We start from the raw sequence: 13767 nt of genomic DNA on the forward strand, positions 1-13767 counted from the left end.
CGTGGATACGATTTCGTGTTCGCTGGTGAAGATCACTTGTTTTTTGAAGATCTAAGATTCCCATTCATTCTCTCAATGGAGTACATTCCTTTTCTTGTGTATTTTTCTCGTGCTATTTACTGTTGAGTCTTATTTAATGTTTTCTGCTTGATGCAGGTTTTCAATCAAAAAGCAATTGTTGTTTAATAATCTGAATATGTGCGTTATGAGCTAGATGGGAGCATTCCTACCTATTGAGCTATAGGTCTGCCTCTATCAGCGCACGGTGATAGTGCTTGCCAGTAGTTATTATCCAGTAGTTTCAAAATGGCATCCTTCGGATTAATTGCAAGATAAGTGAGGAAACTCCCATATTCGACAAGCGTGGGGTCATTAAACGAGCATAATCCCGAGACTTGTAAAACACCAGGAAACACTAGCACTGATACCGATCATCTTGGTTCTAATTAACAACCTCGGATCCAATCATCCGGACTACAATATCCGGGTTTAACTCCCCACAAATCGAAAAGAGCAAAATATGCCTATGAGATCGAAGCAAATTCCAAGTCCGAACGAAACCCCTCCAATTCTATCTAACCCGGCATTCAAGCCGTAACAGCAGCCACTTGCGCAGTGTTCGTCTCTTCCACAATCACCTTCGGTTCAACTTGAACTTCAACCTCGACCTCAACCTCGCTTTGAGGCTCAGTCTTAGGAGCTTGAGTGGGGTAAAAGTCAATCTTCCCACCCTCCTGAATAACTCCCGTGCGATCTAGAACCGTTCGAGCGCGAACATAAGGATCAAGCTTCCAGTAATTCTCAGAAAGCTGCTTTATAACCGAGTCTCTCTGCTCATTCCAGAGTTCATCATGAGAACTTGTGATCCACTTCGCATTCAAACGAAATAAATCATCCGCTAACTTGTTTCGCTCTTCCAGAATTGTGCTTCGGGTAGTGGCATCCCGGAGTTTTTCGTTCTCGTTGGCTCGCGGTTCAATGTACTCCCACTCCCAATCTTCTTCGCCGCCAAGTTCCTTGATTATGTGTTCTGGTGCGACGAGGGTTTCTAGCTCTTTAGCACCAGATATGAAGTGGACTTTCGAAGCAACTACGGGATCCAGAAGGCCGTAGATGATTTTCCAGAATCCTAGGTCCAATGTTAGCTGAGTAGTTCTAGGAACTTGAATGAATTAGAGTAAGGTCGTACCGGAGAATATCCAGGGTGCGTTATAGAAAATCATGGCGCCTAGAGATTCGGGATAATTCTCTTGGAAGCAATCGATAATGAATTTAACGGGGGCAAGTTCCTGATTTTATTAGCTGGTGGGTAATACGATTTTATTGAGGCGTGATCCCACATACCCAATTTGAAAGAGAAAATGAAGTCAAGTCAAAAACAATAGCCTAGTCATGACAGAAATCGTTAGTTCGAATGAGTACGCCTCACGTTGAAGAATACATACCATTGACTCCACAGGCGAAACCATCAATATGCGCACTGTCTCAATACATTGCACAATATAATCATTCAGTCCCTTCGCCGTCTGGGTCCCAGGCTGATGAGTCCGAACCCGAACAATACAGATAGGACGACCGTCTCTATCCGCACCATGAAAATGACCTTTCCCAGTATTTAACTGCAGCATGAAACCCTCGCCATCTTTCTTTTCAGTCGAATTTTCCTCCAATGTCGATTTCTCCATCGCATATCCCTCACCCTTCATGAGAACCTCCTCGTCGACATGGTACTCATTCACGCGCCAATTAAGCGACCGAACAAGCTTGATCCATGCTTTCGGCACATCCCATTTCTCTGCTCGAAGAAACCGGAGGCATAATGCATCCGGGTGATCTTGTTTCAACATAGCCAAGAAAGCCGTACGTAGGTTCTCACCAGGGAGCTTGGTTAAGAGGGAATGAATAGCTTTAAGATCATTGGGCCCCGCTCCTAGTCTCTTTAGCGAGACAAGTAGATTAGGTGGAATAGCAGAGATCTCTTGATCAAGTGGTTGAGTAGCGGATCGACTAAACGAGAAGAATCGTCGATGAGTTCTTGTTTTGGAGCCTGCTGATGCCAGTGAGGTGGCATCTGTATCTGGACCAGTCAGGCTTGAATCCCAGGACTGCTGGATGATTTTCCAAAATTGTAGAAGTTTCTCTTGTTGGATAGTGGTTAGATTACCCGCATAACCCTCTGGGATAGGTACCGGGTCAGGCATAATGGGATAGGAGACCTAAATTGAGGTTGAGTTCGGCTTCTCAGAGGGATGTGAATGAGGGATTGAGCTCATTATAAGAGGGCGCTTTTTTGCTTTTTTCGTAATAGCTTCGGATGCCTCAGGTCCAATCACCATCATTGGCATTCCTCCCCATGTGATCCTTCCTGCATTAGCCCCGCACGCGAGCCGAGGAGGTTCGTGGGCTTGCTGGTTGATGCAGGTGAGAGGGGGAGATCTGCATTCAGGGACAAAATGAAGCCGAGGAACCCACCGGACTAATATCGTACCTAGATATGATGATCTGGATCTCAATTTCAATATGGGGATATGAACTAATAATGGAACTAGACACATCGGGATAATGGTACCAACTTTGGAATAAGTGGGGGCGAGATTAGGGTATATGGAGTCTACGGGTCAATTCGCACTGCTGCTCACAGCTGCTCGAGGACTGCGCATGAAGCGAGGTTAGTCTCCTCACATGTCGTTGGAGTGATGATCACATAGCGCTATCGGCAAGGAAAATAGTAGAAGATATTTTACAGCACAATGGACCAGACGGAAGGGATTGCTTATCACATAGATAATGATATCAAGCGTAAAAAGTTCACGTGGGCTAAAATGCAAGTACATATCAAAATGTTTTTTTTTCTTAGAAATTGACTCAATGATCCACCTCATCGTCTGGCTTCTCTGGCTTCTCTGGGTTGGGTCGAATATCTGTCTCAGGAGAACGATGAGAGTCCTCATGCGTATCAGCAGTCTTCTGCCGCTTCTCCTCACGTGCAGATGCAGAAGAGGCGCGTCGCCGGCGCAGTGTCGGACTGTATCTTTCGATTGAGCGGCGTCGATCATGCTCCTTTCGTGGACTTCGGCTGCGATGCCGTTCATGACGGCCACGATCGCGACCACCACTCCGACTCCGACTACCATGGCGACCATGGTGATGACGGTCACGACTACGACTCAAGCGTAGAGAATCACCTCCATGCTTCCTTCCTGTTCTCTCATTTGAACGTGATCGAGATCGGGAGCGGTGATCTTTCGTATCAGAGTGTTTACTGTAGCGGCGATGGTGTCGAGCTGGTGGGGTCACGCTGCGGGAGACTGAGCGCCTTTTCCGTCGGTCTCTTCTGGGAGTTCGTGAGCGGGATGATTCACTGCGGGTAATGGATCTGTGTCGATCACCGTGGTCCGAATTGCGTCTCTTTTCTCTGCGGTCTCGTGCATAGGGGGAAGTGGATCTACTGTGATGGCGGCGACGCTGACGATCTGAGGATCGATCACGTCGTTCTTGATGGCGGCGACGTGGTGGGGAGCGAGATGGGGAGCGGGAGGGGGATCTAGATCGAGAAGGGGACCGAGTTGGTCGGCGACCTCGGTTGGAGCTAGATGGGACGTAAGAATCGAATTCGCGGCGAGGTGGGGGTTCACGGTATCGATCCCGGCTTCGGTTGCGTGGTGAGCGTGATCTCCGGCGACCAAAGTCACTGCTACCGTGGCCAGGGCCTCTTCTTGCTCGTCCGCGATCTCCGCGATCTCCACGTTCTCTCCGTCTGATATCATCCATTTCCCGGTCTCGCGCGAGGTCTTGCTCCCTCTGTCGGCGAGCGGATTCCGCAGCTTTCTCGGCCTCCAGCTATAATTAAATTGATCAGAACGTCATTCAAAACGGGTCACGATCTTGGAAATACCTTCTCTTGGATGAGTTCGAGTTTCTTAGCTTCCAAGAGCTCCTTCGGAACGCCCTGGGGATTCTCTTGACCGCTCAGGCATAATGACCATAACTCTTTGCAGAAATTGGAAGTATCTTTGTCGAGGAAGCCGGTCAATTGGATCTGGAGTGCCTTGATGTTGGGCTAAATAGAAAAACTGTCAGTTGGTGAACGCGCCGCGGATACGCCTTATCGTAAACCATAGGATAAGTAGAGATCAAGAGACGCACATAACGAGCTCCTTCAAGCAAGTTGAAGCAAAGTTCAATGACTACATCATCTTCATTGCCAAGGATTTCTGAAATTCGTCCTGCAATCCACCTGCAGCCGTGCGTCCATTAGCATGTTCTGTCGTCGCGATCAAAATCCGGGGAAGGGCAGAGCTAACTTCTTCATCACCTCGATGTTCACCTTGGTCATGTCCACCTTGCGGCTGAACTCAGGTGGAAACTTGGTCTGCCGAAGCAGCTTCGCATCCACAGGGGTTGCCATCTTGGAACAGTGTCAGTAAGAATGACCAAGTGAACTGAGACACGAGAAACAAAAAGGCAATTGTTTCGAGGGCGGTCAGCGATAAAGCCGGCGGTTGATATTGGGGCCTGATTATCTAGGTTATAAAATTACGTAACCATATATACGCCTCCACCCGTGGACCTGGGCAGTAGATTTCCGAATTCCTCACTTTCAAATGTTCCATAGCAACCTATAACTATTCGCGATACAAATTCAAGCTATTATTTCCTGTTGCATGTCTTCTTAACTGAATTCGGATCCCAATAGTGTCCAGCAATTCTCTCAATATCTGTGGTCCATAACAAAATCCGCTTCGTCCTCTCGGGGCTCGCGAAGAAAAATACTCGAGGCCTGGCTATGAGTCTATGACCTTCCCAAAATAATATCACGCTTGTTTTGATCATATCAGTCCTTTCCCCAGTGCAAATGATAAGGGTCACTCAACTGAGTAAACAGCTTCGCTGATAACTCTTGATCCTTTATATCCTCAGAGTGATTGAGCGGCGAATACATGCAACGTTTTTGTATATCGGGAAGGCCATCATCCAATCCTTGCTCAATAGCATATCGCGCAATAGAGGCAGCCTTTGAGTCTGTTTCATATGCTTGCGGTGCCCCACGGAAGATGTTGCGGGGCACTTGGTCCAGGAGCAGCATCAAAGCTAATGCTCCGCACCTCTCTCCAGCGCAAGTCGATGTGTCCAGGTCACCTTTTTTAGCTGCCTGATACGTTTTACCTTGGTGATCCCGCACATATCCATTATCTGATGGACATCCATGCCAGAAAGATTTCTTTTTTCAATTAATCCGCAGAAGATTTGGAACCAAACCAAAAGTCAAGGACATTCTGGTATATCATTTCCGGCATGATTCGCTTCATGAACTCAGTGAATCGGGCGATAATAATTCTAAAATGAGATGCGGCAGGCTGAAACTTGAGATAGTGAAACATACAAGTCGTAGAATCTTCAAACTTCATTGACCGGGCAGAGAGCATGATGTCATGACCATCAGCTATACAATGTTTTGTGCAAACTTGAACCCGCATTCTCCACATGAAGACTCCGTTCCTTCTACTCTGGTATGTACCCCAAAGCTTCCTTTTCGAGCTTAGTGCTGACCACCTGCCGCTCAGGCGCGGAGAAGGGGGACATTGACATTGCAGTGGATACACTACAACCTCAGCTACCCCGGGATACCATGGTCTTCCCCGCAGATCAGCATCTGCACATTTCAGAATCAGTTAGCTTAATCACTAGCTACGAATACCCTGTGCATGATTCGTCAAGTTTCCCACAGCCCTCGGAACAGCTGGAGCCATTTGAAGCTTTTCTGAACTAGTTGGTCCATTTCCCGGCAAAACTAGAGTGGAAGTCTAGATACATCCAGATATGCTTCAGGGTTTACCCGTCTGGTAACGATCCTCCCGTTAGCCACTCCCGGGGTCCAAGTTTAGGAACATGCAACCAGTGAAATCTCACTAGCAGTATCTTGGATATGGTGAAGAGGAATCCGTGGCAATGGTATAAATCAGAACACTGGCTAGCAGCAAAGGTTCAATGATTCGATTTCCAGAGTATTAATCAGTCATCGGTTGCTCTCATGAGACATGATAATATGGCTGAGAAGGTATCGACTAACCGGTGCAGATCCGCCTCGCCGTGGATTGTGTTTTAATTAAATCATGCAGAATATTTAAGTTTGATATGAGGCTTACCCCAGAAAGGGAGAAGTATGCTGCTGAACTGATTTCGTACCTAGTCGTGGTCAGGTTATACCGCACACACGGTTTAACCGCTGTCAGTACACAAGTTTCCTGATTTGTCTACTAGTACTTTGTGCCCGGATCTTCAACCCCGAATGTAATATGTATAGCGATGCTGTGCCAAAGGGGATAGAACGGCGATTTATCAACTATTTAGATCACCTGCACACCTATACAGAAGCTAGTATTGTGATAATTGAAGGTGTTTCAACTCCCCTCATAGAGGTATCGGCACTACTATCAACTTATCGACATGAGATCTGAATCTAAAGTAAAACAAGTGCTGGAGGCGACTGGCGTTCCCAACAATGATTCTGCAGAGAGCTCTGGCAGCGCCACAGATAAAGAGGAAAGAGTCGGGAAGCTTATCGAGATGGCTGGAGAAATTCAGGATAAGTCGGAAATCAGCAAGGATATTGAGAAGAAAGTGATGGAAGACAACTCGGATGATGAAAGTGACGCCCAAGATGGAGGCACCCGGGCCTGGCTACAAGTGCTAGGCTCGTTTCTTGTCTTTTCTAATATATGGGGACCTGCCCTTGCATACGGTATCTATGACTTTATTTCATTTCAAGGTTATCGGTAACAACTAACAATGGATAGGAGCATTTAAATCGTTTTATGAGATCACATACTTGCCCAATACGTCTGCATCAGCTCTCTCTTGGGTTGGCACAACTGCCAACTTCTTACTCATTTTTGGCGGCATTCTGACGGGCCCTCTTTTCGACATGGGTTTCTTTCGCACTATGCTCCTAATTGGTGCTTTGATCGAAACTCTGGCTGTGTTTTTGCTGAGCTTATGTACCAAATATTGGCAAGTCCTGCTCACACAGGGAATTATGCTTGGTATTGGGTGCTGTTTCCTTTATATGCCTGGGCTTGCGCTGGTCGGTCGATCATTCAGAAAACATCGCGCCGCGGCACTCGCATGCGCTATCTCTGGCGCGCCCATCGGCGCAATTGTTTTTACTCTAGCTCTTTGACGCCAAAGCTTTCCTTGACCTGCCCTTCGTGGTATATACCACGAGCAACTTCATGGTGTTCTTTGCATACTTGGTTCCATTCATCTACATGTCCAGCTTTGCTCAGCTCTCTCTAGGGATGAGCTCTTCAGCAGCAAATCTAGGCATTATTGTTACGCAGACCACTTCGATTGTCGGTCACTTGATGGCCGGCTACATTGCTGGCAAAATTGGCAACATTACCCAATGGATTATATGTGCATTAGGCAGTGGAGTCCTATGCATTGGTTGGATTGGTGTTCAACAACCATGGGCATATTATTTCATTTTTGCACTATTCGGCATCTTTAGTGGACCTCTGCTCTCACTGCCACCAAGCGCCTTCCCACTGGTATGTCCTGATCCAAAGGTGATTGGCACAAGACTGGGTATGGCGAGCGCAATCGGAGCATGTGCCAGCTTGGTAGGTAGTCCAGTAGAAGGCGCCCTAGAGGGGTTGGGTGGGCATGCCTTTCTGGGTCCTCAGATTTTCTGTGGGTTGTGTATGATGATTGGAGGCTGTACTTTGGTTATTTTATGGGGGATTTTGGGAGAGGAGCGGGAAGCAAGTTCATATAAAAGGAACAAGCAACTGCCATAAGTATGCCACATAGTGGGAACCTGGGCACATGTGCAGGCCCTGTGAGGATACCATTCAACATCGCATGTATTATTCCAACATTTGAAGGCTGGCGTGCGCATTCATTCGACATATGATTTTGTATTTTAACAATTTCTCATCATTACAGTTAGTTTTCATACCCTAGCAATTCAGAAATGCGTTTTGAAATGTTCCAATTCGTGGCTACGACATAGCGATAAAGTAGATTTCAATTTTCACAATATTACTATCCTTTAAGTGTGGTTTTTTGGAGTTTATTTTAACTTGAAGTTCTTACAGAATACCAGTACAAAAAAATCTTCGAGCTAGGTCTAGGAGTGGCGGGTTTGTAGGCTCAAGTGCTTGTATACTCCTAGGTCTATAATAGCCCCGGGCCTGTCAATATGTATGATTCTGAACACCACTCTAGGCTAATTGGTAGGCCCAGCACGAAGCATAAGGAAAACTGCATAATGAGCAACATTTGAACTTGAATTCATTGACTAACCTATGTGAAATTACAATTGGGTCTTCTGGGATTCTGCCGTCGTTCTCGAGAAAGTGCATGGTTGGTTATGGTGATCACACCAGTTACATTTCGGCTTTACCACATCACAGTGAATCTAACAGTCAACCCATTAGATCCACTCAGAAAAAAAATGTTTTTAGAACAAGTGAAGAGCTCTCCAGGGCTATATACCTTCCTTGCAAAGCACGCATCACACGCACGAGGAGGGCGTCCGCGGCGCCTTTCTTGTGGATTGTCTTTTGGAGTGAGGAACATTGATAAGTTCAGGAGGTCAAATCTAGTATTACTACAAAAACGATGATTTTCCATCAATTGGAGTCGATCAACCGGTCAAAAGAAGTATTTATCGGACTGATGTAGCCTGATAAGCTATAAGAGATTGGATCAAACAGGACCACTAAAAGTCAAAGATACTTACAAAGCAGTGCACCCAAACTAGACCTTCAACCTCTCGAGCGCTTCTTTGGATTCTTCAAATGATGGCAAGGTGAAGTTTGATAGTAGAGAGCATGAAAACGAAGAACTTGGCTATGTGGCGAACTCAAACTTTAGTCAATGCTACAATTTAAAAGCTAGTCAAAACTCAACCTTGGAATGTTGGGGGACACATGGATTGACCTGACTGCCCAATGAGTTTCAATGGGATATCAGCATTTCGACCGCGTGAATTTACATCTAGCACCACAGTGATATACACGTATGCACCTTTGGGAGTGACAATGCATCCATACTGCACCAAAATGCGGAGTCAACCTCAGGAGATGGAAGTGAAACGCGGAGAGACGAGACTGAAGATGGGGCGTCTGCACATGTATTAGCACAGGTGATCCTCAACAGAGTTGCCAAGTCTTACTAGCAGGAAGCCACTAAATTTGCATGTACATTTCGGTAATTGGAAATCATATTAGCTGTTAAACTACACAGGTTTTGCCGGCTTTGCCGTACTCGAGTTCTGTGTTGATTCATTCTAGCTTGAGTTATCCCGGATGATCCTCCATTCCCATCAAAGATCAGCACCTGAGGCATAAATGGTGTGAATGGTTATAGCCAGAGATAGCTCAATCTACACTCTATCATCAATCATTGATGATCATGGTGAGCATCTCCGGGGAGAAAAGGACAAGAAGGGCCAAGTTCACGAACTTTGATGCTGGAAATTCAAGCCAAGGAGGAATAAAAAAAGGGTCAGGCTAAATCGACAGACAGCTAGCCTCCTTGGGACTAGCTCCCGCAGGGAGACCTAACCCATAAAAAGATACTTATATTTTCTCTGACCGCTTTCTATTTTCCCTACCTTCTACCTACCTATTGATTCATACTTTAACTAGGGATTTAGCCACCAATTTCAATAATATTTCACTTTTTTTTATGTATCTTAAGATTTTGATTTTCCCAGACTGGCAGAAAAGTGGCAGAAAAAGTGACAGAGGTATCTTTTTGGTACTCCCAAGGGCGCTAGTCGTACATGGGACTAGCGCCTGTCGATTTAGCGCTTTGTGCTATCAATTTAGGCTGACTAAAAAAAAACGTTTCTACCGAGAATCGAACGAGACCCTTTCTTCCCATCAAATTCAGATGGAAAATGATCAAAAAGCAAAAAGAATTGACCGACGCAGGGGTCGAACCTGCAATCTCTTGATTCGTAGTCAAGCGCCTTGCCATTGGGCCAGCCGGCCTTGTTGAAAAGATTGCCAAAGTTGGTTATATGAAGCAGAACTTTAATTCAGCTAAACCCACGCACCGCTTCTTGAATAGGATTAGCAATGTTATTAAATTACGCGTTTTGTAACAAAACGCCTACAAGTGTACTGAACACAGGTAAGACTCAAACAAGGCTAACCAAAAAGGGGACACAGCGCGTGTACCTGAGATGTTAAGGGCGTGTTTTTTAATCATTCTTAATTCTCAACTCTTGATCATCAACACAATTTCTTAGTCTTCTTTCAGACTTCCCATGCTTGGCTATTAGGAGCCGCTTGGGATTACAATTTTCATATAGAATGACTGGTCAACTACTCGGTAGAATTATAGGAGGCCCGGGGTTTGGACAAAAATTAAAATGTTATTCATGAAACATTTTGAACGTGGAGTTGGGAAAAGATTGAATGAAACTTGAATATATATAGTAGCATAATGGATGGTCGCACCTGAATCATCATCTGACCACACTGACCTTTCCACTCAGGCCTATGCGCGTCAACTTCAAATTTTGAACAATTTGAAATTTGAATCAGATTGGATCAATTGTCTAGCATTACGGGAAAGTAGTACTCAAATCAGAAATTGATACCAAAATTTGAAGGGAATCATAAACATGGATGAACGTAGCGGGCGGCGGAAGCAAAAATCGAACCACCCCCAAAACCAAAAATGGAATGGCGCACTTGCACTCCTACGCAACATTTAGACATTTGAAAATTAATAGAACCTGCATGCGCAGAGCATGGCCTCCAAGATAATGGCATAGAAAATCTCAACATTGAATGTTTCAAAAAGGCTAGTGGTCCTGACTCCTGCCAACCACACAATCTCGCCATGGAGATAGACCGCCACTCTCAAGAATCTTGAAGGACTTGACCAAGAGATAAGAAAGCACCAACTGGATCCATGACATCCGTATTTCCTGCCAACATCGGCCAGTTCTCAAACAAATCTGTCGAATGTGAAGTACTCGATATGGGTGGGAAATCGATATCAGGTCCTGAAGTCTGCATTGCAGACTGTAGATCAATGTTTGTAGCGCCAGAAAAGTCCGCTTCTTGTCCACCATGCCTGTCGCTAGTCACATTAAGGGAATCATTATACGCTGGGCCACTCGTTTTCAATGCTTCCAGTGGAAGGCTTTGAGCAGATAGTCTCCTTTGAGGATCCTGCTCAGAGGCCTGCTGCCTACACTGATCAATCTGACTGACCTGTGCCCGGAGCTTGGCAGCAATCCTCGGATGAGAAAGTCGAGATAGCTCAATATCAATATTTTCAAGGAACTCAGCAAGCGCTTGGAGAATACTCTGAACCAGAAAATATGTTCGCGTGGGAGAGGAACTCGGAATTGCGCTGCTAATGATGTGACCAATATGAGCCAAGTGATGAAGCTATGGAAATAATGTTAGTAATGGCAAAGCCAATAGAAATAACGGTACCCAGATTGGACTTGAAGCGATGGAAAACCTTGGAGAGATTGATTCGAGCTCATCAAGCAGTTCGCTTGCGATGGCACATCGTAGGTGGACATTTGGCTTCTCACTTCCCACAAGATACATTTTAATGTTACTTGTCGTAAAAATGACATTTATAGCTAGTGATATCGTCAATACCGTTTATTAGACCAATGATTAAAATTCAACAGAAAGGAGGCTTACCGATGAGACCACACCAATTCGCATGTGGATTCCCCGCTATATCAGCCACCTTCTTGAGCTCGCGTGGCAATTACTCATGCAGTTTCGAGATCAAGTTAAGAATTTCGAAAGTAAAATGTTTCGAAGCATGACCGCCAGAAAGAAAGGAGTTAAGAAGGCCAGCAGGTTCCTCCCGTGAGACCTGCTGCCAAGCCCTCATCATGCTGTTAATGTTTTCAGAGAGACGGTACAAGTCTGCGTAGTAATTACAGGCACGCAGAAAAGAGACACGGTCGGGGTTTGTTCGAGTGCACATAGCTGTGATATCTTCATCATCGAAGACCTCGGCTGGATATAGCACTGTCGTCTTTGCCTCGCACTGCCGGGATGGCAAGCCGAAATTGGTAGAGATGTACTGTTGCTGCTGGTAGACGCCCCAAAACTAAAGGCAGAATCAGCAACCAAGAACAACAGGGTAGAATAAAAGCATGAGTGATATACCTACCAGTCTTCTCCTCTCCTCTTTCTCAATCTCTGAGAGACCGAGAGGCCAGTTCGCCTCAGAATAGAAACCATGCATGACCGAGAGAGACGAATAGTCTCCCAGATGTGCAACAGTCTTTTTCATATCCTCGTTCTGTAGACATACAGAAGCCAGGATTGCACTCGCCTTCATTGCTTCACAGTAGTCTGTAGCATTTGAAATGTCACTTGGCATCGCCTTTACTGCCATGGTGTAGCATTGGGAGGATAAAGTCGCAGCCTGTGGCTGAATACCATGGAGACCTGGAGGCACTGGAATACCACTATCTAGCTGCCCAATAGTCAAAGCACAAATAGACATGGAGGCAACGAATGTCCCCCAGTCAGATCGATACATTTGATGATTAACTCTGTCGAAGAATGTCGGCCAGTGGAAGTATGGTACCCTAGATATGTGAGCACATAGAATGGGCTGAGAATGTACGCATTGCTGTGTTATTGGAAGCAAAGAGGAAATCAACATACATCGGGTAGATATTATGATAGAAAACTTGCATCAAAGTTTCGATCACTTCAGGATTAAGAAAATCATCATCACTTGCATATAGATCGGACGGAAATGGAGAGGGGAGAATGGCGTCATCGTTGGAATTTGGGCTCTTTGATGCCACAGAAGGCTCACTGAGGGCCACCACGGAGGGCTCAACAGCTGGAGGAGGAATATTCGTTGAACTGTCAACGGGCTTTGGGGGCTCTGCGTCAGTTTCTCGCCGAGCGCGGCGTACTGGAGGCTAGCTTGGCGTGAGCAGATGGGCAAAATTGATATAACATGTATGAAATTCAAACGCAACAAGGGAAATATAGAAGATATTGAGCTTACTCCTCGTCTTTTGACGGGCCTATTGTATGTGCATTGCACTGCCTGCTTCTCAAATCGGCGACATGTGGTTCCCATGATACCAGGCAAACACTACAATATAAGTTAGCTATTGCTCAGATAAGATGAGTATTCTTAGCTGGAGGACATACTCTACACGCATTTCGATGACATCTGTCACATGCGCGCTAGAGATAATCAGCAAGAAATAATCAAGTCGTTCCATCGATAGGATTAATCGGCAGGCAAGAGGTAATAACTCGTGGTAGGATGTCGGATCAACTCACAGTTTTACGTCTGCGCTTTAAGTTGTCAGTAACAATATGCAAGATATGAAACAAGAAAAAATATACAACTGAGCCAGCTTCAGTTGTGGCGGGAATTTCGTCAACATCCATCTTTGAATAGAGAGTACTAGATCTAGCTCGCTGAAGCCAAGATGTGTTGAAGGAACCTAGATTTGATCGAGTGATAGGGAAGCGATGAAGTAGGGAGATGTGCTGGTGAAGATTTGGGATCCTGCTATTGAGAATCTTCATGAAGTCATTTGCATAATCTTTTAATGGAGAAGGCAGAGTCAAATGACATGTAAGTGTAGGAAGATGAGCTCAAAATGCGGGGCGAGGGTCTTGCCTCAGCAAACTGTTCTGGACAGAATAAATGCGGAGTAAGGTTCATGGTACATGTCAGTAGTACTTTTATTGCCACGACGACAGCTTTATGCTATATCATTCCGTAATC

General features: G+C 45.5%; 6 protein-coding genes across 6 annotated transcripts; 1 reads left to right on the forward strand and 5 right to left on the reverse strand.

Annotated features, from left to right (window-relative positions):
* Positions 1-587: 587 nt before the first annotated feature.
* N7483_012016 (CRAL-TRIO domain-containing protein) lies at positions 588-2201 on the reverse strand (the record flags this gene model as incomplete). The annotated part of the gene is made up of 4 exons (XM_057095443.1): positions 588-1129; positions 1190-1289; positions 1345-1386; positions 1446-2201. The coding sequence occupies 4 exons, from the start codon at positions 2199-2201 to the stop codon at positions 588-590; spliced, it is 1440 nt and encodes a 479-aa protein (XP_056941414.1).
* Positions 2202-3293: 1092 nt separating this feature from the next.
* Positions 3294-4408, reverse strand: N7483_012017 (PWI domain-containing protein; the record flags this gene model as incomplete). Its single annotated transcript, XM_057095444.1, has 4 exons — positions 3294-3824; positions 3896-4060; positions 4147-4237; positions 4305-4408. The coding sequence occupies 4 exons, from the start codon at positions 4406-4408 to the stop codon at positions 3294-3296; spliced, it is 891 nt and encodes a 296-aa protein (XP_056941415.1).
* Positions 4409-4834: 426 nt separating this feature from the next.
* On the reverse strand, positions 4835-5086 carry N7483_012018 (uncharacterized protein; the record flags this gene model as incomplete). The annotated part of the gene is made up of 1 exon (XM_057095445.1): positions 4835-5086. One exon carries the CDS (start codon positions 5084-5086, stop codon positions 4835-4837), a length of 252 nt encoding a protein of 83 aa, XP_056941416.1.
* A 1361-nt stretch (positions 5087-6447) lies between these two features.
* On the forward strand, positions 6448-7799 carry N7483_012019 (MFS transporter MCP family solute carrier family 16 member 10; the record flags this gene model as incomplete). Its single annotated transcript, XM_057095446.1, is given in 3 exon segments — positions 6448-6769; positions 6798-7159; positions 7173-7799. The coding sequence occupies 3 exon segments, from the start codon at positions 6448-6450 to the stop codon at positions 7797-7799; spliced, it is 1311 nt and encodes a 436-aa protein (XP_056941417.1).
* A 3084-nt stretch (positions 7800-10883) lies between these two features.
* N7483_012020 (uncharacterized protein) lies at positions 10884-11588 on the reverse strand (the record flags this gene model as incomplete). Its single annotated transcript, XM_057095447.1, has 2 exons — positions 10884-11420; positions 11469-11588. The coding sequence occupies 2 exons, from the start codon at positions 11586-11588 to the stop codon at positions 10884-10886; spliced, it is 657 nt and encodes a 218-aa protein (XP_056941418.1).
* A 169-nt stretch (positions 11589-11757) lies between these two features.
* N7483_012021 (fungal specific transcription factor domain-containing protein) lies at positions 11758-13424 on the reverse strand (the record flags this gene model as incomplete). The annotated part of the gene is made up of 6 exons (XM_057095448.1): positions 11758-12108; positions 12172-12595; positions 12675-12940; positions 13030-13119; positions 13314-13328; positions 13380-13424. The coding sequence occupies 6 exons, from the start codon at positions 13422-13424 to the stop codon at positions 11758-11760; spliced, it is 1191 nt and encodes a 396-aa protein (XP_056941419.1).
* Between the last annotated feature and the right edge of the window lie 343 nt (positions 13425-13767).

The sequence above is a fragment of the Penicillium malachiteum genome (genome assembly GCF_028827825.1).
Source record: "Penicillium malachiteum strain IBT 17515 chromosome Unknown utg000005l:1.0-9002435.0:326005.0-9005861.0, whole genome shotgun sequence".
In the NCBI taxonomy this organism is placed as follows: domain Eukaryota; kingdom Fungi; phylum Ascomycota; class Eurotiomycetes; order Eurotiales; family Aspergillaceae; genus Penicillium; species Penicillium malachiteum.